At 33.3% G+C, this 26459-nt stretch overlaps 1 protein-coding gene across 2 annotated transcripts in view; it reads left to right on the top strand.

The window, feature by feature from the left end:
- Positions 1 to 26459, top strand: part of KIAA1549L (KIAA1549 like) — a 178634-nt gene that overhangs the window by 150115 nt on the left and 2060 nt on the right. Inside the window, exons 16-20 of one of the 2 annotated variants that reach the window (XM_087718436.1) lie at positions 319 to 448; positions 7405 to 7755; positions 10110 to 10207; positions 11503 to 11651; positions 20374 to 20525. In XM_087718436.1, coding sequence (XP_087574562.1) covers positions 319 to 448; positions 7405 to 7755; positions 10110 to 10207; positions 11503 to 11651; positions 20374 to 20525 — 880 coding nt within the window. The remainder of the gene's footprint in view (positions 1 to 318; positions 449 to 7404; positions 7756 to 10109; positions 10208 to 11502; positions 11652 to 20373; positions 20526 to 26459) is intronic. The other variant, XM_087718445.1, reaches the window with a different exon arrangement.

Here is a 26459-nt window from a genome sequence, read left to right as displayed (position 1 = left end):
TGGATTAAGTTGTCACTTATCTGAATGACCAGCTAATTTAATTTAAAGATTGTCAGGTTATTATCATTATTACCTTCTATGAATGTAGATATATTCACAAGGCAATATCTAGTTTACACCTAGGTTTCTACCATCACAAACAATGCATATTTTGAGCCAAAGAGTGCTTAGTTGATGCTGTAGATTTTGAATTGATACATATAGATATCAATTATGTCACTAATAATTGTTCATAAATCAATATAGGCTAAATATCAAAGCAATTTATTAATGTTTTGTCCTGTTTTATTCACATGTAAATATTTCCTTTTTTTATAGGCAGCAAACAAAGACCTCAGTTTACCGAAGCAGACAATCTTTGAACAGTCCTAGTCCAGGAGAAACTGAAATGGATCTTCTAGTTACACGTGAAAGACAGAGACGTGGTATCCGCAATAGTGGATATGATGTAAGTGTATGGAAACTGCATTTGTTGCGCATATTGCAATGTTAATAAATTGCTTTAGAAGGATTACAGTAATTATAAAGTTTATCTTAACAAAATGATATATTTAAATGTTTGCAGCTTTGAGTCTGCAATGGGAATCAATATTTTGCAAAAGGTTTATAAAATCTGCTCCTGAAATCAGATTGAATGTTATATGTTCATTTTTATGGATTTAGAAGATTTATGTATTTTCTCCCAAAAAATTTTAAACGGACCGTCATTTGTATGTTTCAGCACAGTTGTGAATTATTACTTATACTTTCTGTTGAGATGCTTAATTTACATTCACATTGGCATCCTTCAGTCTCAAAAGACTATGGTATCGTGCTCTGGAAAGAGGTTCTAATGTAGCATCTAGTGTGGCTTAAAAGTCTAGTTCGGGAATGTCAATCCCTTCCACACTGAGGGCAGATACATTCTGCCCAGCCCCCAGATTTCGCTGGTTCCGGGACTGCCTCTTTGCCTCAGCCTGCTGAACAAGTGTCTCTTCGAATTGGAGAAGGCCATGCTGCGTCTTTAGCCTCCAACAATCAGAGGTCAAGGTTTTCCATCTGTTAATGTCCATTCCCAAGGCCTTTAGATCCCTCTTGCAGATATCCTTATATTGCAGCTCTGGTCTCCCTCTGGGGCGCTTTCCCTGCACTAATTCTCCATACAGGAGATCTTTCGGAATCCGACTATCAGCCATTCTCACAACATGCCCAAGCCAGCGTCGACGTTGCTGTTTCAATAGTGTATACATGCTAGAAATTTCAGCACGTTCCAAGATCTGTGCTGTTTGGAACTTTGTCATGCCAGGTGATGCCAAATATTAATTATTAAAATTATTAATTATTTTGTAGCAGCAGCCTACCACAAAAGTCCTAGCAAGAACATATTGAGATATTTGTAGTACACCTAAAAAGCTACTTCCTAAGAATCTCCGTTTGCTTACCTAGTTTCTTTTGATTAAGTTGCTAAAACTTTAGACAGCCTCCTACAGTGCGGTGACTTAAAATGAATTGGATAATAACAGGTTTGCATGACATATGGACTGAGGTCTGCATGTGACCTGCCAAGTAACCTTGTGCAGCCAGCCAGCATTTTTTGAAAGCTGAAGAAATGCTAAGTATACTATTTATTTGGAAGCGAACCTTACAGTGTGTGTTGTGTATTGTGAAATATCCCCCCCAAATATAATCCCTGATGAAATTGTGGGATAAAACATCATGCCCTTGCTAAATTAAACTATAATGAGAAAAAAAATCAAAACTGCCAGTTTACTAGGGTGGGGGGGAGGGGATCTCTCTAGTGAAAAACAGATTTTCAAGAATATAAACACTGAAAATGGGATTGTTATTGAAATGATCTTTAAAATTGCAAGAGAAATAACTGTTGATGGAAAATGTTTTACAGTAGGCAGCTTTTTAAAGCAGTGTACTGTATACCAATAGCTGTGCCCAATTTTTTGCCGAGAAAAGAAAGCAATATTTGTGTGCAGCATTTTGTTAATATAAAAGGTGAAGTAATAAAGTTTCTTGAAAATGAATTAGAAAAATTAAACAGCTCGTAAATTAAGAGTGGAACTGTAATATCTTTTTATTTTGCAATGTCACAACTCTGAATCTGAATAATCAGAATCTTCCCAGATTCAAGGAAAAGATCAACTAATCTTTAATATGTATAATTCAATAAAAGCATTAAAATGAAATTATATATTTTGAAGGGACAACTCAAAAAAGCAGAACTGGATCAGTTTCTTATTTATATTCAGCATAGTCCTTATCAGGTGCACTGAGTTAGGAAAAAACTAAGGAGAACATTTTAGCCTTCTGATTGAGGAATTTCATGAAACATTTGCTTTGACCGAAGAATATGCTCAGTTAAATATGATTAAAAATCCATTTTCTGCAAATCTAGAAGAAAAACCTATAGATTTTAAACAGAAATAATCCAGTTTTCATTGTTATATACTTATAAATCAAAATTTAAGGAAAACAAATGTTTAGAAAAGGAAAAATTTACTGACTAAAACTGAGAAAAACCTTTTGCATTTTTGGAAACCTATTTATATGCAAACAAACATTTTAAACAGTTTAAGAATATCAACTTTGCATTTATCCCAATAAAAAAAGTATTGCTGAAAAAATGATGCAATATAATGCATTTATTTATTCATGTTTTTGTACTACACACATAGTATCACAGTCTTCATATTTTCTAGTAATAACCTAATTTTCTCCAGACTCTTCCTTTGTGAACTGTGGTTATTTAATGTATCAGTGTGATCCTTTCTCCTATTTGATTTGGCTGGATTAAAAGTTTTCCATTCTAATACAGGTAGTCATTCTGGCCAAGGCATTGGAATCCTAGAGCAACACAGGGCCTGATGTTAGACAAGATGCATTACAGAGTTATAGACTAAATTTCAGGTTCTTACATAATGGTAGTTCAGTGCCCCAGATACTTGTTCTTTCTTATAATAGATATACAGACTAAATGGATGTGACTATACTTTCTTATATAAATAATTTATGTCCAAGTTTCTTGATACCAACTTAAGTTGCACTATGTTTTACTTTATTTACTTTATTTATTTATTTATTTATTTTGTCAAGTATTAATTAGATAACAGATATAAGTATAGACATGATTATGAATACATGAAATGAATACGAGCGCAAGGGAATATTAGGACAGGGACAGTAGGCATGCTGTTGCGCTTACGCACACCCCTTAAAGCAGTGGTGAAATTCAATTTTTTTTACTGGTGGTTCTGTGGGCGTGGCAGGGGAAGGATACTGCAAAATCTCTATTCCCACCCCATGGAAGGGGAAGGACACTGCAAAATCTCAATTTCCTCCCCACTCCTGGGGGGAGGATATTGCAAAATCTCCATTCCCACCCGGCTCTGGGGCCAGAGGTGGTATTTTCCAGTTCTCCAAACTACTCAAAATTTCCGCTACCGGTTCTCCAGAACCTGTCAGAACCTGCTGAATTTCACCGCCTTAAAGACTTCTTAGGAATGGGGTGAGGTCGACAGTAAACAGTCTAAGGTTCTTCTTTGAATGGGTACTTCTTCATTGAATGTGTGACGAAAATTCTTTCAGTTATATTCCTAGCTATTTGATAGTTAGGAGATTTTGATTTATTTATTATGTAGCATCAAGTTGTTTTTGACTTGTAGTGACCATCTGAATAGATTTTCTCCATGATGATCAAATCTTAACCTGGTTTTTCAGACAAAGTCTTCTAATGGAGCACTCATAGTCACTTTAATTGAGTTCATCCACCTTGCTGCTCGTCATACTCTTCTTTTTTTCCCTTCCACTTTCCCAGCATTGCAGCATTTTCTAGACAGCATAATATGTCCAAAGGAGGATATTTGAATTTCGTCATTTGTGCCTTGAATGAAAATTCCAAATTAATTTGTTTGATAATCCATTGATTTATTTTCTTGCCTATTCATAGTATTCTCAGAGGGCTTCTCCAGCACCAAAGCTCAAAGGAGTCATGCTCTTCCTAGCCTTCTTCTTTAGATGATTGTTTGAATCAGTATTTCTTGAACACTGGAATCTTAGTGTCCGTTAAATCAATATGTTGAAAAATAATACAATATTAAAATTTCATCAAACAGTCATGAGACATAATAGGTGCAATGAATGCATCATGTTTACTTTTTAATAATGAAAACGTTGATAAATATAACCCATGCAAACAAACTCATTTCCCATATTCTATAATTTTTAAAAGTTGGAAGGGTCTTGAGAGAAAACAAGGTTAAGAAACACTGATCAAAATCATGGAGAAGTTTAAGGGAAAGACAAGAGAAAATGGGAGCTAGTTCTTAAACATCAGAATTCTTACTATATTACAGTATTTAATGTCTTTTGTCACAAACTCTGATAAGTAAGCTGGTATGAAACTATTAAAGATATATTTTATCAATGAGACCAAATGTAAAGCCCTATGAGCTATAGTATTCAAAATTGACATAGTCCTCTGCAATAGTAAAATTTCTCCTTCTTTCTTTGCATTGCCTTTTGTGTTTAAATATACAATGAAATTCCATTTTAATGGATTAATTGGAATACTGTTTATTAAACAAGGAAGCATATCATCACAGTGATTTATGTTTTCAGGATAATATTATTATTAAAATAATGCAAAATATTACAGCTGAGCAATATATCATTACGTAAAAGCCATAAATTGGCACAGTAGATATGATTGATATTATGCAAATGATGTAAATTATCAGGGAAATTTGCTCCATCAAATGCATGGTCCATTTCATGCAAGGACCATTCATTAAGATCCAGTAAATCAAATGTTATTGTAGTATAAGCACGGGTAGAATGATCTAATGGAGATAAAAGTAATTAAGCATTTTGTTTACTATAGAAGGAAACTTAGGGTTTTCTCTCTCTCTCCCTCCAGTTTCTAAGGTGATTTGGAATTATGTCATAATCAGATCACAGGTGTATTTGGAACTATGCCAAGAAATCAAACCATTGATCTATTTAGTTACCAGTTTTCACCAGCCAGTTTCTTCAATGTGGGCTGATTTATATTTGGTTTTTGCCTTTTATATTGTGTACATTCATCATATTTCTCTGATTTCTAGAACCCAAATACTGAAAATAAAAATAAAAATAGCAGTGCTTATGAGATAATAAATAATCTTGCTGCCTGTTGAAGTATAGTGATTCTTTGCTATACTTGTCAGGATTCAGAAAACTGAGACATCAACTATGAAAGGATTGTCTGTGTTTTCACATTATGTGTCACAGTACATAAATCATAATATGAAATGCATTTAGGTTTATAGTGTGCTATGCTTCATTGTGCTTCATTGCAGCAGCAACGTAAAGGAACAATCTATGGTATGAGATAAAGCTGGATTTGCTGTAGTTATTCATACATAGAATTTCCCTGACTGCAGTATTCCCTTGTGCATGTTTCCTTTGCAATTGGGTCATTCTGTATTTTTGTTACATTATTATTATAAAAGCAAATTTAAATATTATGGACACTGGTTTGTACCATGCTTCATTTCTGTTATGTTTATTTCATCCTTCTATATCTCTCTATTTTCTTTTTACTATAGGATAGGATATAGTGATTGTGGTACAGAACTAATTCAGAAATAGTGACTATCAAATCATCTTAATCACTGGAAGGACACAAATCCATAACTTATTGGTCCCAACCAATTATTAAAAAATCATTACAAGTACAAATCAATTAAGTACTTGATGCGGTTTGATCAGTTTAACACAAATCAAATAAATATGTCTTCCACCAGCAACAACATGGAAGCAACCTCTTTTCTTTGCCTATGTGGGCTTTTGAGGCATCTTATTTATTTATGCCCGCAAAGAGGATCCTACATAGTAGTCAATGTCACCTATTGTCCTTTAACAAGTATGGTTTAATTTTTAACTCTTTTAGAATTACTACTTTGATCTGGTGGGAAGCCTCATTATCTTTAGTGATTTAGGAAGTAATGTGGGCAAGAGCAGGAACTCCTGTTATACACTTAAGTGTATACACCTTGCTTGTAAAATACAAAGGCAAAAGTGAAACTAAATAATCTAGTGAGAATGGATGCAAGAGGGTTTGTGCAAGTATGTAGGAAATCAATACACCTAGGAGAGAATTACAAGAATTAAATCTACAAGAAGGCAAAGGCAAACCACTTCTGTGTTACTGCCAAGAAATTTGAATGAAACATTAAGTTCCAACTGGTTTCAAGATGATGACACCCTCCAGGAACATTTGTCTAGTTATTAGATAAGAATATCAGATTTTTAGTTATGTATTTTATTCAGCTTTGCTTTATTGATGTTTGTATGTTAATGTTAGTTGATTTTAACTTTCCTTTTAAAGAGAAAAATGGAATATAAACATGTATACAATGAAATACAATTTGTGTTGGTAGTTTAAGAGAAAGCTAATTTTAGCTGAAAGCTGAAAAAATACAAACTTTTTAAATATCTAAGTCTATTCATAACTATGAATTCATTGACAGTTCTTGTGACTCGATGTAGAGAATATTAAGACATAAAATAGGTATTATTATCAGATACTTGTAACATTTGTAATTTTTATAGGATATAGATTTCTTAAGCAGCTAGAAATTCATTGAAATCAAAGCTAGATAGCTGTTCTCTTTTTCTTTCAATACAAAACATTCTTAGTTATTAATATAAAATAGTTAATAACAGTCTATATCGGGGTAGTCAACCTTTTTATACCTACCGCCCACTTTTGTATCTCTGTTAATAGTAAAATTTTCTAACCGCCCACCGGTTCCACAGTAATGGAGATTTATAAAGTAGGGAAGTAACTTTACTTTATAAAATTTATAAAGCAGAGTTACAGCAAAACCCTACCACCCACCATGAAAGCTGGAACGCCCACTAGTGGGTGGTAGGGACCAGGTTGATTACCACTGGTCTATATTCATCTTTGCCTGATTATAATTTCTCTTAAGTATTTTCTTCTTTAAAGCAAATAGTGAATAACAATGACTGTGGCATTTATAAAAATGTAAAAGTGACTTAACAAAGGTTTGTTGCCAGTGTAAGTTCTATGTTTGAATGGAAATATGCACCTGATCCAACACCATCTCTATCACTTCTCTAATTAAATGATTATAATGAGTGGGGAGGGCAATTAAGAATTGAATAGGAAGAATGAAAACAAGCTTGGGATCTCTTGTACTTGTTGATTTCCTTGCTTCCTTGGGATGCTGTCCTAGTGTTTTTCTAACACAGGATGTAGCTTTTTTCTGCTATCTTTTAAATAACAGAGCTCATAAAAGGGTTTTAAGAAGATGAGTGAACATATCTGCTCATTGTACACATGTATGAACGCCATCATAAAAAATGATTGCAACAATCTCCATTAAACACTTATATTTTATCCAACAGACTGAGCCTGAAATGATAGAAGAAACAAATATTGACCGTGTCAATGAATCTCGAAATTATACCAGAGCCCATCAAGCAAAAGGTCATTCAGAGACTTCAACTCTGAGTTCTCAGCCATCTATTGATGAAGTTAGGCAACAGATGCACATGTTACTAGAGGAAGCCTTTAGTTTGGCTTCAGCAGGTCATGGAGGACAGAACAGGCAACAAGACACTTACAATTCTGGACAGAATTTGCCATATTCTGAAGTTGTGACCAGTGCTCCTGGTACCATGTCTCGGCCTAGAGGTGGAATACAGTGGGTGCCAACATATAGACCAGAAGTGTATCAGTACAGTTTACCACGACCTGTAAGTGATCAGTTACATATGATACATAAAGAGCTATTGTGGGCTTGGTTCATATGTTTTCAAGGAAAATCCATTTGTGTTGGTTGAATATGTATCCATTTCACTGCAGAACCTTTGTATATGTCATACAGTGTTTTACATGCCTTTTAAAAACCTTGTCTTTAAAATCACATTGTATTTTTCGTGTAAGGTTATGTGTGTGATCTTGGAGTTACATATTCGTGCAAGATGAATTATCAAACTAGACAATTAACCTGGTATGAGGTAATAGCATAAATGCAGTAAAAGTAAACAGTATTTTTCAAGGTATAGACAATATTGGAAGTTACATGCTTCCTTTCATTGTTCTGGTTCCTCTAACTGAGGCTAGAGTATCAGTAACAGCAATAGCACTTATATACCTCTTCACAGTGCTCTACAGCCATCTCTAAATGGTTTACAAAGTCAGCATATTGCCGCCAACATTCTGGGTCCTCATTTTACTGACCTTAGATGGATAGAAAGCTGACTCAACCTGGTGAAATTTGAACTGCCAAACGGCTGGTAGCCCACAGTCAGCAAAAGAAGCTTATATTGCTGCATTTTAACCACTGTGCCACCACAGCTCTATCTTGAGTTAGAGGGAGCAAGAGGGATAGACTGACAGACTCATTCACAAAAACCCTATGTAGTATTACTAGTGGCATGGAGTGTGTTCATGAATATATACTACCAGAAAAGAGCCCAGTGACAAAAAAAACTTTCATGTTAAATCAACTCTATGAAGATAAGACAGGTAAAATTTATGCCTGCAGTGTGCTTTGCATTCAAATGAGATACATGTTCTATTACATGTTTAATTATGTTCAGAATGAGTAGAATCATAAAATATTTTAATTATGTATTTGAAACAGTTACTGGCTTTCTCCTTCACTCAAAAAACAAAAAGAGGTCATTATTTATGCCATTAATTTCCCTTATGATAATGATAAAATAAAAGTCATTTGTTCACATGTGTGGGATGGGATGCAGATGATTAGATTTTTTTTTTTTTAAAAAAGAGACAAGAATATTACAAATTAGTGTTTTCTTTGTGATTTTGTATGTGTGAAACTCTTTTAAGTATGCTGTATGGCATAAATTCTACGGCTCATTAATCCTGAATGATTATCAACCAAGTCATAGATATGCAATTTTAAACTAGATCTTTTCCTTCTCTGACAAAGGAAGAATGAGAAACACTTCAGTGTGTCTGTTTAAAACTAGGTTGTGAAATTGTAAAATGAACAAAATTTTGCCAGACGATTGAAGAAAAAAACTTATTGTTCATATCCTAATAGATAAAGCGGTTTTATAAATAGACCTATGATAAAATATGGCACAAATATGTATGTAGAATTACATAATTTCAAGGCCATCGTATGCAACTAAATGGAACTTTCAGTCTGTCCAAACCAAATCAGTCCTAGTTACCATAATAGTTTATTATTTTTCAGCAATATAAAAGCAGCATGGTTGATGTTGCTTCATTTTATTGGGTTTGTTAAATATATGAGAATCAACAATCTGTCAGATGACTTAAAATTACTCAATGAGATATCAATATTGTTTCCTTCTACTTATCACTGATTTAATGTATTCATGTGTTATTTTCAGCTTCCAGTTATTAGGCAACATGATTTAAAACTTGCTTACTGGACATGTGTATTGAAATCAGTTCAACCGACATCCATACCACAATTTATTCTCATATCAGCGTATGCTTGCAAGCAATGGAAAAATAAATGCTTATTGTGATCTCTTGTTTCTTTAATTAGAGCAACTTGTACAAAAAGCTGTTCACCAAAAAAGGGTAATAGGAATAAATATTAAGAATATTTATGGTATAAAATTTGATGTAAGAAAAACAGAAGTGCAAAAGAGGAATTCATACTTATTTAATCTGAGTTGCTATGAGCAATTTAAAACAAATATAACTTACTCGTAATGTTTCATGGGTTTTCCCAAAGAAACTTAATTTGAGATTTAACTTTTGACAAATGAGGAGAATGAAAATGGGGGATTCCCAAATTGAATTATAACTAATTTTTATATATGTTAAATATTCTTATCTTGAAAAAAGATTCACTCTTGGTAAAATTATATGTATAATATTTTACAAAATTAATGAGAACTTTTGAACACATTGAAAGGCTTACTTTTTAATTATTTAGAGACTTTTTTTTAATTATTAAGCTTTTGAGATCGCTACCTTTGAATAGAATCTATTCTGGGATTCCATCAAACACACTTCTTCTGTAATGCAGAGAAACAATCTAGTGTTATTTTAATAATGGAATATTTTTTTTGAGGAAACGTTTCTGATTTCTTCCCAGGCATACAGGTTTTCTCCACTCCCTGAAATGGTGATGGGTTCTCCACCTCCTCCTGTGCCTCCCAGAACAGGACCTGTTGCTATAACTTCTCTTAGGAGGTACTGCAGAAATTTCAAATTTTCTTAGTTATTAATGCTGAAGCTCAATTATACTACTGTGAAGCTAGCTTCTTATATTTAACGTGCTGTATACTTATACTTTTGAAATTCAATCAAATGGAATAATTTCATGTATAATGTTATGATTAAATATTTTAAAACTATATATCTATGTTTGGATACAAACTTTTTAGATATGTAAAAATATGCAAAATCTATTCTCTAGTATTGTCTCAACCATGATTTTAAATCCTTGATTACAAAGGTATAATCTCTGGCTGACCGTGCTATTAAAAAATTGAATAATTAATAGAACACCCCATTTTTTTCCTGAAATAACCAAATACTGGCAGCACAAGATCAGTGGATAATTTAATATTTTTGAGGGAGGGGGGGTGGCAATCAAGAAAAATTTAGAACATTTTACTATAATATTATTTATGTAAATTGGGTAATCATAACAAATGTAGACAGGTTTTAACATACTGTTAACATACTTTAAATATTTAGTGCACAATTCTCTGCTCATTTTTATTGTGGATATTGCCTTTTAAATTTTATATTCTCAGATCAAATTAATTTAATAATGCACTTCATGCATGTGTGGCTGATTGTTGTTGTGTGGTTCAGTCTTACAAAATTACTTGGTCTGACAAACTGCTTTTTTAGAAAAACCCACTTTGGAATATACTACAAAGCCACCACATAGTACAAATGATATATTTTCACAGTGCATTGGCATAAGAATACATAAGCAGCTGAGCTATCCTCATTGACTGTCAGTGATATCATCATAGTTATTCAAAACTATCAATGAGCACTGGCAGCCAGCCTCATAATTCATTGTCAGATATAATGAAAATAAGAGGATGTTTAGCATGCATCTAGCAAATATATCTAACAAAAGGTATGTCATTATTAACATTCATGTTTTTAAATGTTATAATTAGAATTGTTTACATCTATATAAGTGTTTTCTGGTGTTTACATTACCATATCAAAATGCAGGACAGGATAAAAGGCATATAAATTATTACCTAAAGCAAACTTAGTTTGAAGCAGTGGTCAGCAAAGCTGATATGATTAGCTATTACTGAGAAATGTCAAAATGATAATATTTTCTCTATCTTCCATCACAAACTTTTAAAGAAATCCTGCTGCTCTAGATGAAGTGGTTCTGCTTTTTGATAATGTACATAAAAGTACTTAAATGTGCAGCTCCAGAATAAATGGGTTCTAGACTTTGACCAAGGTATATTTGACATTGACTAATGTTTCCAATATGTATTGTACAGGTCAACTTCTGATATTGGCAGCAAGACAAGAGTATCAGAGTCCAGTGGGACTGAACAGATACAGCCACATGATCATGTCCCTTTTGTCCCAGTATCAAAAGCCCCAGTAACTGTGGCTCCATTGGATCAATCAGCTTTGAATTACTCAGGTGAAAAACGCATGCGGTACAAACAGAGACCACATCTAAGTCTGTATGGCATAGAGACAAGTGTATGAGATCTAACAAATACCCTTGTTTAAAACTGTGTTAATGGTTCTCTTGAAGGCTTGAGGAGGAGGATTGATAAAAGGATCCCCACACATACCTTCATTTATCACACGAAGTATATTTCTAACACGTAGGAGAGGCATGGAGAGAAAGGATATGATCTCTCTCTATTTGAAGCACCTGTAATTAGCATCTTTCTAAGACAGGACCTTGGAACTGCTACTGTGTTATAGGACAGAAAACAGATGGCCATGTAACATAGTCTTTTTTCTTTTCTTTGCAGTGATTACTTTTGAGCTGAATGCATGTGTGTAGATTCAAAAGCCAGGCACTTTTTAGAAAAAACTAGGGGAAATTACTGTTTTTGGCATAGTGTATTGAAGCCAATCTGAACTGATGGTAAATGTCATGTGGCTGTTTCATGATGTCTACAGCTTCCAAGCTCTAGGTCCTTGCAAAGTGTTTAAAAGTGAATTTGGTAATGGTATTCGAGTTGGTAATCGAGGTTTCCAATATGGCAAATCTATTCAGATTAACTCCATTTGTCATTAATAAGCTGAATATGATTATACATGCAGCCATATTTGCCACAAGGAGCTTCACCAGATGATATTACGGTAACACATGAAACTTCCTCATGCTGAGTTAAATCAGTTCATCTGTCTCCAGGTATGATTAGCTCTCCAGGATTTCAGACATCTTTTCATACTGCCTGAGACCCTTTAACTGAATATAGTAATGACTGATTCTGAAACATGCAAAGGAAAAGTAATTATATTATTATTTGCAGAAGACTTTGAGAGGGTGAGAAGATTAGTGGTTGTATTCTACCATTGACTTGTACCTCAAGACATTTATTTGATTCAGTAGAATTATGAACCAACAATAATTCTTTGTTTAAAACGGAGCAAAAGACTGCAGTCTATCAAATACTTTGGATTTATACATCCTAAATGTTTGTATATGCCTGTGTTTGAATGAGTTGGGAATATATCTTGTTTTACATTGTAAAGTTGATCTCCAACTTCATTGATGTTCCTGATATTTCATATTATTGCAGCTCATGAGTTAAGACTTTAGAGGAAAATTATTCTGATTGGTCAATGATTCAGCTAATGAAAAATGTATTGTTTTCAAAGAAATAATAGTTATGTTGCTAGTTTGTTTAATGTGCTTATTTGGATAATAAAGAGATTTAGAAGAAGCAGATTTTTTAATAGGGTGCTGTTACTAAATATTTATTCTTAACTTGACTGTATGATGAAAGGAAGGTAAGCGAACTAGCAGTTTAATCATGTGCAAAAGGCATGATGTAGATTTATTTTTCTTCTTCTTTTTTTAACTAAATTGCTTTTTTCCCTATCTCAGTCTCATTGGTAGACAAAAAACAGTAAATTATTATCCCCCAAGTTTTGGAAAAATTTTCTCTGAAGTGTTTCTTGAAAATTAAACTTTGTAAATTAGATAATAGCTTTTAAAATAAAAGCTTGTTCCTACTCTCAATGACCAATTTAGGTAAATAAAATCTGAATGAAAAAAGTGTGTAGGGAGAACAGCTAAGTTGCTTATTGATTAAACAGTATTACTTGATGCCACAATTTTTCTTTGGATTTTCATCCTGTACATTTTGTGGTTTAATACATGCTGTGTTCAAATACCAACCTTAGCATGGCTGGCTGGGGGATTCTGGGAGTTGAAGTTCATGAGATTAAAAGTTGCCAGAGGTGGACACCCCTGCCCTGTCTTTTATCTGCTATTGTAACATTTGCCCTTCCCCCTTCCCAAAGGAAATAACAATACTTCTCTTCTGCTGGTTTTTCTTTAGATGGTATTACTAGCAGTAAATGTCAGTGGAATGAAATTGCATCTATAGCCATTAATCTGATTTCCACAATAAAAATAGTCAACAATGTATTATGAAGTTTATGAAGTGCTTAACTAATGGAACATACATTTTTATCCTACTGATTAGACATGCCATTACTTTAAATTTCTTGAAGTTGTTATTAAAGAGGAGGAATTGACTTTTCTTAATTGTTAACATTTGGAAAAATCTTGAGAGAAATGACACTGGCTGAATGAATTGCTGGATGTAACAAATGTTTCCCTTTGTTTTTTAAAATCTGAAAATATAAAAATGAGTGCTACTATAATGTTTCCTACATATGGAATATATTTTTTAAAATCTAATTTAATAGTCTTTGTAAGATCAGCATGTAATAATACATCAACAGTTAATAGCTTTTTCTTAAACAGATGTGCCCTAAAAAGTACAACATAAATAAAAGCAGCTTAGGCCACACTTTTAGGTGTGCTTACATGGAACCAATGAGTATAATTATATATACAAGCATTATATACTTGTATAGCCTTATAGTTATACTAAATATAATTATACTTGGTATAATATAGTATTATATTTATACGAAGTATACTTTCATGGAAAACAATGGAACATGTAATGTTCAATGATTGGGATAAGTCTCTCTCTCTCTCTCTCTCTCTCTCTCTCTCTCTCTCTCTCTCTCTCTCTCTCTCTCTCTCTCTCTCTCTCTCTCTCCCTCCCTCCCTCCCTCCCTCCCTCCCTCCCTCCCTCCCTCCCTCTCCCTCTCCCTCTCCCTCTCCCTCTCCCTCTCCCTCCCTCTCTCTCTGTCTCCCTCTCTGTCTCCCCTCTCTGTCTCCCTCTCTCTGTCTCTCTCTATCTCTTTCTCTCTCCATCTTTACAAACAAAGGGCTTGAAAGAAGTTTCACTATATTGCCTTAGGTTATGATCCAGTGGCGCGTTGAAGAATTTTACTTAACTTTAGGCATGTAAATAGTCTCCGTGGGGGCCACTCGGTACAGTTTGCATGTTGTCAAGAGATGCTTAATGCTTGTGTGCTCTTTTACTCATAGGTCTCATTAGCTTTAAAGGCTTTTTTCCCTTATTTTTTTCATTAGTTATTATGCTTCTGGGCAGTGTTCTGCCACAGATAGCACGTCATGGCAGCTTCTGAAAAATACTCTTTTGATGAACATTTCTGGAACTGATCTGTAATAGGATTGCACAAAATTGTTACAGATTATTCACCCTCTGTAGTTTCCTAGCACAGTGATTTTAACCTACATTTTGGGATATATTACTTTATCCTATCTTTGAAATAATTTATTCGTTCAGCTCCTCCTTTTATTCTTGCTACTTTATTCTTAGTTCTAATTTTTATTGCCTAAAAACAGGGTGACTCTACCCAGAATATTCCTCTTTGAACATCACAAATATTTTGGAAACCATGTACTAATAATTTCTTGGTTTTGGTTTGTTTTTAAAAACAAGATAGAATAATGCATATTACATGCTTGTTTAATGTTTAAATGTTGGTCAGTTTAGAATTTCAAGAGTGATACTTCAAAATGGATATTTTTGATGCAGAGGTATCTGTGTGTGACTCATTAGTAAAGCATTATTGCTATGATTATATTTATATATTATCAATAGAACAAGCTGAGATTTTTGGGGCCCTCTCTGGAAAAGATGGAATGTAAGATATTGTCACTAAGATAGAATGCTGACATCTATAGTTTTATGGAAGAAAAGAACAATATGATGAACTAATTTCAATTAGATCTACTGAAAACAGAAAACTTAAGTTATTACTACTGTGCACTATTTGAGTTTAGTGAGCATACTCGCTAAATAAATTTGACTCTATCTCCATAATTAAAGCTTAGATTTAATACAGAATGTGTATTAATCTTGCCTCAGATTTAACTGAGATGGGTAACATTATTATTGATATGTGGACATTTGAAAAATCTTTAATTATACAGGTAGTCATCATTTAGTTATCGCAACTGGCACTGACAACTCTGTGGTTAAGTGAAGTGGTTACTAAGTCAAACTGTGACTGTGCTTATGATCTTACTTCAATTTTCTTTTGCTTTAAGGATTTGTTGTAAAGTTATTTTTTTAAATCACCACTTAGTGGTGGTAACCACTAGTGGTGATAACTAGGAATGATAGTTAAATTAGGGAGTCGCTAAATGAGGACTACCTGAATTGAGTTTTGCCAGTTTTCTTAGGAAGAAATATGTTAAAGAATTGTGTAGATAATTCAGCATTACTCCATGTTTGCAAAAATATTCTAGCTTCTTATTTTCTGGGAATAAATCAGTGTTGGTTTATAAAAAACTAATGAATGAATAAGATTAATATGCCCTAAGAATAAGGGGCTGATTTTGAGAATCCCAGAGATATTTTAATTTGCCTTTTGTTTGAATGCTGAATGCTGACATAGTTATCTCACTTTACTCTTTCAGAAAAAGCAGAACATAGAAAAGGAGATAGAGTAAGCCAAAGAAATTAATTTCATGAGATAAGAAAGAAAATGCAACTAACCTAATTCATTATAGCTCTGCATACCTTTTGATCTTTGCAAAACAATTCTTGCTTCCACCACATCCCACATAGATTCATACATTGACTTCTGTTGTTTAGCCGATAACATCAGAATGGAGAAAATAGAGTGGGCATCAGAATTTCATTTTTAATGTGTGTCAATGTATACACAGAAAAAGTGACAATAAGGGTTATATAATCTCTTAATTGTAATTTCAATCAGTGTTAGTTTTCAACAATATATTTTTTTTGCTATAAAAACTTTGCAGCTTGAGTATGGCTTAAATAAATATGGAAGTTAACAGAGATGGGGTGGTTGGAAGATATTTGGATAATATTTCCATTTTAACCTACTCATAGTTGATGTTTCGAAAGTTGGCATAAACATTTTCACATACAGTAAGTACATCAATTTGTAATTCCAAGGCAGATCTCAGCTTCTTTCTTTAGAAAAAAAGGCATAAAGAAGCACTAGAGGACTTCATGGGGCTTTCAAGAAGTCATGAAGCTGTGAAGTTCGGAGGAATTTTTGCACTCTAGAATCCTATCCCTTTAGATCCCATAGAGCTTCTAACACAGATAAATGATTACAAGAAGGTAGATGGTTTCATTTATAACTGGAACTTGCAAGAATATATGAATACTTCCATCTGATTAGGTCATCGTATTTTCTTTAAATCACCAAAAATAACAAAAACACACAGACTAAAATAAAGATCAGCAATTCAACTGGCATTACTAACTACAAGAAATAATTTGGGATTCTCTAACCATTTTGACTACCTCAGAAAAGAGAATCTGGAACAATAACACATTTCATCTTGATTTCTAATCCTACTAGGAAATTTTGAGGGAATAAATGAGAATTGAGCCATATATTCTGTTTGAATAGGTAAAATATACCCTGAAATTGGCCTAGGGATTAGAACTGCTTTATCTTCACTGATGCTTCTTACATGCTTCTATAGTGAATCTGAACTATAAGGGATTCATAATGTTAGCATGAAATTCCCAAAGTCTAAGCAAATTTCAGTAAGTTGTTTGTAGGAGAATAAACCATCTATAACAACTTCACAGTTTTAAAATGCCTACTGCTACTACTACTGCCACCACCAGTATTTTAAGATTTCTGCTTGGCCACATGAGTCCGGTTAAGTGGTCTGCACAATCATGATCACAGTTCTTCCCTTTTTCAGGAGAAAAAGTTTGAAAATGCAAGTTACATAATTTGTATTGATGGTGACTTTTATACGGGTTCTAATTCTGAGTTTTCATATTTACACTGGAGCAGTGGGTTTTCCCTTGCTTCTTTTCTTTGTTTAACTTGAGGATAGAATAAATGCTCACTGCTGGTCTTCTACTCAAGTTCAGAACGGTGGAGAAAAGTTTCCATTCCCCCCTCTCCTAACCCTCTAAACATGGATTAAAAAATTCTAAAATTCTGCTCTATTTGTGTTGGTTTGCAGCCTTCTAGTTCTGGGGGGATGCATATTTATAATTGTGACTACTCAAGGGAAAATTACAATTGGTCCAGCAGGATAGCAGATCCTCACTAACCTTATTCTGGATTTAATGTTACAAGCCATCTTTGTGATTGTAAAGTGTGGTGTAAATATACAGCTGTGGTATAAATATTGGTACTGGAAATGCCTTTAAGCAGTAAAATATTTTATAATTTCATAATTTACTTGTGTTAAATCTAATCATTCCAACCTATGGATTCAAGGGACTTTGTTTGTAATATGATGTCTCTGTTTTGTTATTATTATTATTATGACTATTATTACTACTATTATTATTACTATTGGAATGGCTCTTTTTAGAATTGTTGAGGCCCATCAGGTTAAATATACCGTATGCTATATTCATTCACGGGTTTATTCATCGACAGAAGAAATAATTTCATGAAACCTTTCAAATTCAGAGTTTAAGGTCTCACCTCAGAGAGATCTTAAAGAGACATAACTCAAGAAACATACAATATGGGGCTAACTTCTAATATTCTCTCCCAAATGAAGGTTGTTTGGTTGGTTTATTTGGTTCCTTTTATAACTTGTAAACCCATAAGCAACATTTGCGCAAACTTGAGAAGCCCATTGTAGACAAAGAAGGCTGGAAAACTATGTTGTAAATTGAAATGGAAAAATGGAACTTTGTCTTATTAAAATACATTGTTTCTGTTTAACATTCTATGTGTGTGAAGTGTTTTGTTTTGAGATACTCAAACATATTTGTCAATAAGACACAAAAAGAGAGCAGTTTCGTTTAATAAATACGCTCTTGCAAAGGAAATAGCAACTGATGACAATAATGTAACAATCATGGCAGGTGTTAAGTGCTATTCACTGGTTGTTGTAATCTGTATAAATTCCTACGTAAACGTTAAATGGAGGTAAGAGGCATAAGGAACACAAGTTTGAAGGATCTTATGAGAACCACATTGGCATTAGTACATTTTGCATAGATGCTCTGATGAACTAAAGAAAGAAGGAAAATAAAATTATAGTATTCATAAATAAATATGATGGTGAATTTAGAACTTAAATTGATGGAGTAATTCTTGAGTCCTTAATGAGTTTTCACAAGAAGGTTACAATAAATTTTATCAAATTCTGTAATATATAAAACTGAAATATTATTCCAAGAGAGGTATATTACATATACTAAAGATAGTTGTAACAAAATTAGCATATGCAGACAGTTTCAAAATTAACATTGCTCTGGAGATATTTTCCTTAGGAAGAAAACTGTAGATGTTTTTATATTTACAGAAGAATAAGTTCCATTGAATTCAGTTAGTTTATATGGATAAGATTAGGCTCCAAAAGTTATATCAATAGCAACCACAAAAGATCCTAACAGTATGCCAAAGCAAAGACCAAACTACATTGGATTCAGAAAATAAAATATTAATAGCACATGCTACTGGCTGTCTCCCGAACATGGATATTTTCTTTTCAGCAAAAGAAAAAAGAAAAGGAACCTGGCTCTATTGAGCTTGCATACTTAATTATTTAAAATTTGAGTTACAGAAAAAATGATGGGAAACTTGGAACATTTAAACCCCTAACATGTGAATAATTGCTGTCTTTGGTCTCTAAGAGCAGTGCTTCATGACCAGAAGATAACAGTGGGTTCATTTAAAAAAAAAAATACTTTGCAACATTTTTGCTGGGAACAGTAATGTGATAGCAGCAATTTGAGGAGTGCGTCCCAGAAGATACCAGTGACAGACACTGAAAAATCTATTTATTTGTCAACTGATGAAGAAGGTCATCTCTGTGGACAAGTAAACTCTTAATGAAGACATTAGAAAGCATCAGAAAACAGAAAGATTGTGACTATATTTGTTTTGAGATATAGTTATATATAAACTTACTCGGATTTTTCTCTGGAATTGAAGATTTAAATAACATTAAATTCACATTAAAGCAGGTCAGGGATGCTTTGCGAGTTGACAGCTAGGTTATTTGAACTATTTAAAGTCTGACACACACAACCTAAGTCAGTCATATCTATGTTATTCCCTCATTCTTTAATAATCCAACAATTTTGCTCAAAACGTGACTAAACACAAAATTTCACAGAATTTGAAAGATTTGCAAACATGCAAAAGCACTGTTACACACAAATATATTTAACACAAACATATTTCACAAAATCGAAACAGATGTTTACCGTGCTTTCCAGAAACTCTTAATCCTATTGTGATTGCTCATTGTTCAATAATACTCTGTTGAAAATGAACTATGTTGATGTTTCAGCTAATAATTGTACAAAAGAAGCAACACATTTAGAGAAACACAAGAATCTATTTGGTTTCTCATATCACATATACATTTTGTATACTCGCAAGTTTTATTTGAAACATGCCCAGGAACATCTCTTTCTACTCTTCATAAATCCAAAAATATGCATCTGCATTGTGCTGCTTACTGATGAAAATAATGACTGAAAAGCTGGTACAGTAATTCATTTGGACAATGAACAAGTACCACTATTAGTTGCATGAATATAGTGCTGCCGTCTTCGCTGTATCACATGGAATGTCAGTACTGATCTCTCTTTATATAGGTGCCGTCTCTTCCACAAAACATTCCACAATAGTGGCAACATGGCACTAGGTGCAGATGCAGTAATATACATGATCTACTTTTGGCAAGAAATTCTCCATCGCCACTTAAACAATGGGATCTTCTATTTTGAACATCTCAGATGTCCTTTAAAATGTTCCTCTGTGATTAAAATGTGTTTCGATGACTAACTACCTTCCCTATTTTTTGATAGGAAATACAGTTCCAGCAGTGTTTGCCATCCCAGCAGCAAACCGACCTGGGTTCACAGGTTATTTCTTCCCTGCAACACCTGCAGCATACAGAAATCAGGCTTGGATGTCTTATGCTGGAGACTATGATATCCCAGGACAATGGGATGACTCGGTAATTGAGCAGATTTTATTTTACTACTTGTATCTCCGAGTAAACTGATATATACAGGTAGTCCTCGACGTATGATCACAATTGAGCCCAACATTTATGTTGCTAAGTGAGACATTTGTTAAGTGAATTTTGCCCTATTTTACAATCTTTTTTTGCCAATGTTGTTAAGTGAATCATTGCAGTTGGTAAGTGAATCTGATTTACCCATTGACGTTGCTTGTCAGAAAGTCCCAAAAGGTGATCACCTGATCCTGGCACACTGCAACTTTCATAAATGAGAGTCAGTTGTCAACTGTCTGAATTCTGATGATGTGGCCATGAGGATGCTGCAATGGTTGTAAGTGTGAAAAATGGTCATAAGTCACTTTTTCAATGAGATAACTTTGAGCAGCCACTAAATGAACTGTTGTAAGTCGAGGACTATCTGTATTCCTTTTTTAAAAAAATATTGTTGTTGTTATTTCAAGAAAAAAAAATTGATAGAAATACACTAAATTCAACAAGAATATTGATTAATGACTTGCAATTAAATAGCAGATTGAAGAAATCATATGGCCAATACAAATAGTATACAACAAACAACTTAAGAGTAGTATAAGATATATGATACTCAATTTCTGGCCAAGAGGTATCTCTACTGAACTATAAAAATATTCAAATATAAAAATTATGTTTAAAAATTGAGTTAAAATAAATTTAACACAATTGAATTAGAATAAACACAAAATAAATGAGAGAAAAACCTAAATAGCAAACAATACACTAAGAATACTATAAATTATGTGTAGACTATGTGACTGATTAACATACAAAATTTGGGATTCCAAATGTAGGTTTTAGCACAAATTTAAAAAGCTGTCATTGTTTTTCGAAGATTTGCATTCAAATAATAAAAGTGAAGAGAAGAGCACATTCACATATGTAATGGAATGTGAATGATACTGGTTACACAATTGCTGATTGTATTACTCAGCTATCTAGCCATTTCCAGAAGAGAACTTAAAGCATGATGTTACAGTACAACAACAGGAAGCTCACTTTGCTAATGTTCATTAATGTTTTAGGTTCCTTTTATAAAAAGTTATTACTGCAAAATAACAAATAGTTGTTACATGCATTGTTGAATTTTTCTAGTATGCGAAAACTGGGTTTAAGCTGAGTATTATAATTATAAAATACATATTAGAATAACAGAGTTGGAAGGGACCTTGGAGATCTTCTAGTCCAACTTCTTGCTCAAGCAGGAAATCCGATACCATTTCAGACAAACTGTTGCCCAATCTGATGGTGATTCCCCAAAATAATTGGAAAACAACACAAAGTTAAGAATTATATGGTTTCAGTGATCAAGTGAGATATACAATGCCAAAACAGACTTTACATAATTATTAACACATAATCTACTAAATACATGTAGTTTTTGACTTACAACAATTGAGCCACAAATTTCTGTTGCTAAATGAGACATTTGTTACGTGAGTTTTTCCTCATTTTACGACTTTTCTTGCCACAGTTGTTAATCATTGCAATTATTATATCAGTAACCTGGTTGTAAATCTGGCTTCCCCATTGACTTTGCTTATGAGAAGATTACAAAAAGTGGTCACATGACCTGTGATACTGCAACTGTCATAAATATGAGTCAGTTGCCAAGTGTCTGAATTTCGATCATGTGACAATTAGGATGCTGCAATGGTCATAAGTGTTAAAAACAGTCATAGGTTAGTGTGTAACTTCGAATGGTGCTGTTGTAACTTCGAACAATCACTAAATGAACTGTTGTAAGTTGAGGACTCCCTGTATTTAGTTCTTCTACTTCATGGTATTGATGAAGATATGGTTTACATTGGTTTTCTTCTGATAGAGTTTGTAAATTAAATAATAATGATAATCGGTGCACTGGATGCCATGTCAACAAATCTTGGGTGGTGGTTAGAAAATCCTTGCATTGACTAAATTTCCATCAGCCAATTGCCAAAGGACCACATTGCTTGAATTCATACATTTACTACGCCCATACATTACAACATGCTAGTTTCTTCAGAAGAACTTGATGCATATGAAGGCCAGTACCAGCAAAAGAACTGGCAATTGTGACATTGCCAGTCACAACTCAATTTTTATAAACAGATAGTAATAATAATTTAGATATTATATGTTGTCCGACTCCCAGTGAATCTGAGCAGTTTACAGATTACTAAATTATTTAAAAACAAGGAAATGAGAAAAAAAACCAACAACAACCAAAAATATGGATGGAAACAAAGATTCACTGTGTATAAAATCTTGTATGGAAAATATTTAGTGGGTTGGTGGTGTTTTCTTTTAAATTAAAATGACTAGGAAATCAGCACTGAGAGAATTCTGCTCTAGCATTGTGTATAAATCACCTTGTAAGCTTTTAAATGAAGAGTTGAAATAGATTTTTTTTTTAAAATGAATAAATTGAGAACCCCCACCTTTTTTTTTTTTAAAAAAGAGTAAAATAGAGGACTCCAGTACTTAATTTTGGGTGTCAGGATGGTGTTCTAGATCATTTATTTTTGGAAGAGTCTAAAACACCATCTTATATGTATTAGTCTCTGTAAAATACAAGCTGCAAATGAAATACAAATTAACTATTAAAATAATAGTACATTCTCTCCTTAGAGAGCACAATCTGTTTCTTAAATCAGTAACAAAATGGTCACTAAACAAAATGGTTGCTAAGTAAACTTATGACTGGGAAAGAGAGATGCCATGTAGATCAGTGGTTCCTGCCATCTCATTCAGATAAAGTTATCTTGTGCAGTGTCCTGTTCCTGACCCATTTATTTCTGGTTTCTCCCCTCTCCCCCAAGATAGAGAGACTGGATATACAAACCATAACTCTTTCTGCTTTTCTTGGCAGTGCAGCTCTTTCCTAAAAAATGCTAACTGCAAATTAAGAAGTGAAGCTTTGTGATCTTAATTATTTGATTAAAACTCTTTGCTTTGTACTGCCTGAAACTAACTAGACTTTAATCAGTTTCACACTGACAATTTTGTTTTTAGCTTCATGAAATTTAGTTGTAAATGTACAAATTAATCAAAAAATATTTATTATTATTACCATCATAATATTTTTTGAATGGCTGCTAAATGAGCTAGACACTAAATAAAGAATGGTTCTAAAAACAAAAATCAACAAAAAGTGATAAAATAAATGTTATCAATAAAAGTTATTGCAATTTATCTACTTTAAATCCTTCTGATATCTGTAAATAAGACAACCATATATCCCTCTGCCATCAATTGTTCTCTTTATTTCATATCCCCCTTGACAGAATTCTAATATTCAAAATATTTTAATTTGTGTTGGTCTATTATTTCTTTGGTATAGAATGTTTCTTATGTTGAGAGCTGTAAAGATATTTTGGGGGCACAGTCTGGATTTGCATTTATTCCATAGTTTCAATATGGCATATATAACAATGATTTTTGACATCAGCATTACCTTTATCATATCACAAATATCCATTCAACCCAAATCTCATCTTATATTCTTTTAACTCTAAAAGTCTTCTATTTCCCAGCAATACCCACTCTTTCATGCAAATCAAACAACAAGCTGCAAAGTACAATTTCTAATCAGGTAACATTTTTCTTTCGAAAATACATTATCCTTTGGGTGATGTTATCTCTACCGTTTATATTTAGAAAAAAGTAGAAGAATTTTTAGATAATGGCAACAATGATCTTATGAAACAATGCAGATTTGCAGAGTTGATCAAAGTGTTAGCATCTCTGGATTTCTCAGCATTGTAGTTCTGCTTTACCATTTTTATGGGCCTGAACTAGAGAAATACTGGCCTCTAGTGCTTTATTCCAAGATGTAGGTTTTTTAACAAGTTTAGCTTAACATTAGTTGAGTAACAGGGGTGTAGTTTGATTTTATCTTTAAAACATTAGGTGCCTCGTAAATTTTTATTGTAGTTACCCCTTCTGTGAACATCATGCGTCTAGTTTAAGATACCCAAACACACGCACGGACGCACACACACACATGTTGTAGTTGTTAATTATATCCTTTTGACTTTCTGCCAACCAAACCTGGTTGTGGGCTAGCATTGTGATTGAACTCCATTGTTTGTTTTCTTTTTGCTACTTATTTTTGGGAGCTTTTTTCCCACTTAGCTTTCTTCTCTTGACATTTTCTGTTTTTATTTGTAAGCTCCCCTCCCCCCCGGTCAGGTAATCTCAAAATTGAAGTAATAAGTAATAAATGAAAGAAGATGAATATTAACTTTGAAAGTTTTTTTTAAAAAATAGCAGATTTTGTAGAGCCCTCTTTATGAAATTTAAGGAGGATACTTATTGTGCTAGGTATCAGCAAGAGTACTTCTGGAACAGAGAAGGAATTATTTCCTATTCACTGCTTCTGATCTGTTTATTGAGGGAGATAATGAAATTTATGCTTTAAATTCTCCAATAAATTGTATAATGGAAAAGGAAGACAGCTGGAAAAGATTTGAGAAGCTGAAAAAAAGTTTTGAAAATGAAAATTGATTGAAGTCCTTGCCTAACATGAAAAGAAATCATATACACACAAACTTTTAACAAAAACATATATTCTGGTACTCAAAGCTTTCTGACTTGGATATGAAATAGAAAAGTGAACTGCTCCCATTTAATGGCTACATCTGTGCTGTAAATACTAAGATGACCACTAGCTCATAGCAAAGATATGGAGTTTTCTGTACATAATCTAGTGGTTGCCCAGATTTCACAATCCATGTCCAGTAACTCCTTTCTAAGCAGTATTTTTTCTCCAAACTAGTGTGAAGATTTCCTTACATACTTTTTTATATCACGTGAATAGAAAAATAAATCTTTTGCTATATCAATTCTCCTCTTTCTGCAATTTCTTTATCTGAAAAAATTGCCTTGGACTTTAAACAAATATTATGTTCTCTTTTATGTGTATTGAATCAATTTGAATGAAACATCTGTTTTGAAAGGCAATAATGTTCCATAATTTTTGAGAAAAAGTAAATAAATTAATCTTTCCAATAAAATATCCTCAAAAATTGTTATATATAGGAACTATTGACTTCACTAGTAAGATTATTAGGAAAAGGGGGTATATAACCTATTATTAGCTTCAATCTTTAGCTTTAATTTAGTTATTAAATGAGTAGACATTGACTATTATACAAAATTTATGCAGAACAAAATAGCAATAGCACTCAGACTTATATACTGGTTTACAGTGCTTTGTTACATCCTTCTCTAAGCAGTTTACAGAGTCAGCATATTACCCCCAACAATTTGGGCCCTCATTTTTACCGACCTCGGAAGGATGGAAGGTTGAGTCAACCTTGAGCCTGGTGAGATTCAATCTGCCAAGTTGCACGCAGTCAGCAGTCAACAGTCAACAGAAGTAGCCTGCAGTACTGCACTCTAGCCACTGGTTAATCTCTAGATTTTAATGTTTTGTTTTCAGATTCTACTTGAACCCAGCCTCTATAGCATGCAGAGATTTTAAAAAATAACAAAAATCCAATAGAATAATATCCAGAATATCTATTCTACTACTTCCAAACTAATTCAAAGCCTTATTATCTTACGTAATATGATAGTCTTATATATTCAGAAAAGACACCTTTGTTTTAATTCAGTGAATTAGGATTCAATATGTTGATAATAAACCTTTTCTGTTTTGAGGATGGGGCAATGCCACTGGGACATGTACCCTCATGTCCAAGGAAAAGAGAAGCCTCATTCCAATTAGAGAAGTTAGTACCATGTTTCCCCAAAAATAAAGACAGTGTCTTTATTTTCTTTTGATCCCCGAAATAAGGACTTGGCCTTATTTTTGGGGAGATCTTATTATTTTTGAAGTGCAGAGGTGGCGAGTGTGGTCACCTCATGGCTGCTGCTGTGATGCAATATTTTCAGAGAGGTCTTATTTTT

Source organism: Thamnophis sirtalis, unplaced genomic scaffold (assembly GCF_051295495.1).
Source record: "Thamnophis sirtalis isolate CommonGarterSnake01/CBP01778 unplaced genomic scaffold, rThaSir2_p1.2 scaffold_1, whole genome shotgun sequence".
Taxonomy (NCBI): Eukaryota; Metazoa; Chordata; class Lepidosauria; order Squamata; family Natricidae; genus Thamnophis; species Thamnophis sirtalis.
This window is presented reverse-complemented; position numbering and strand designations above follow the sequence as displayed.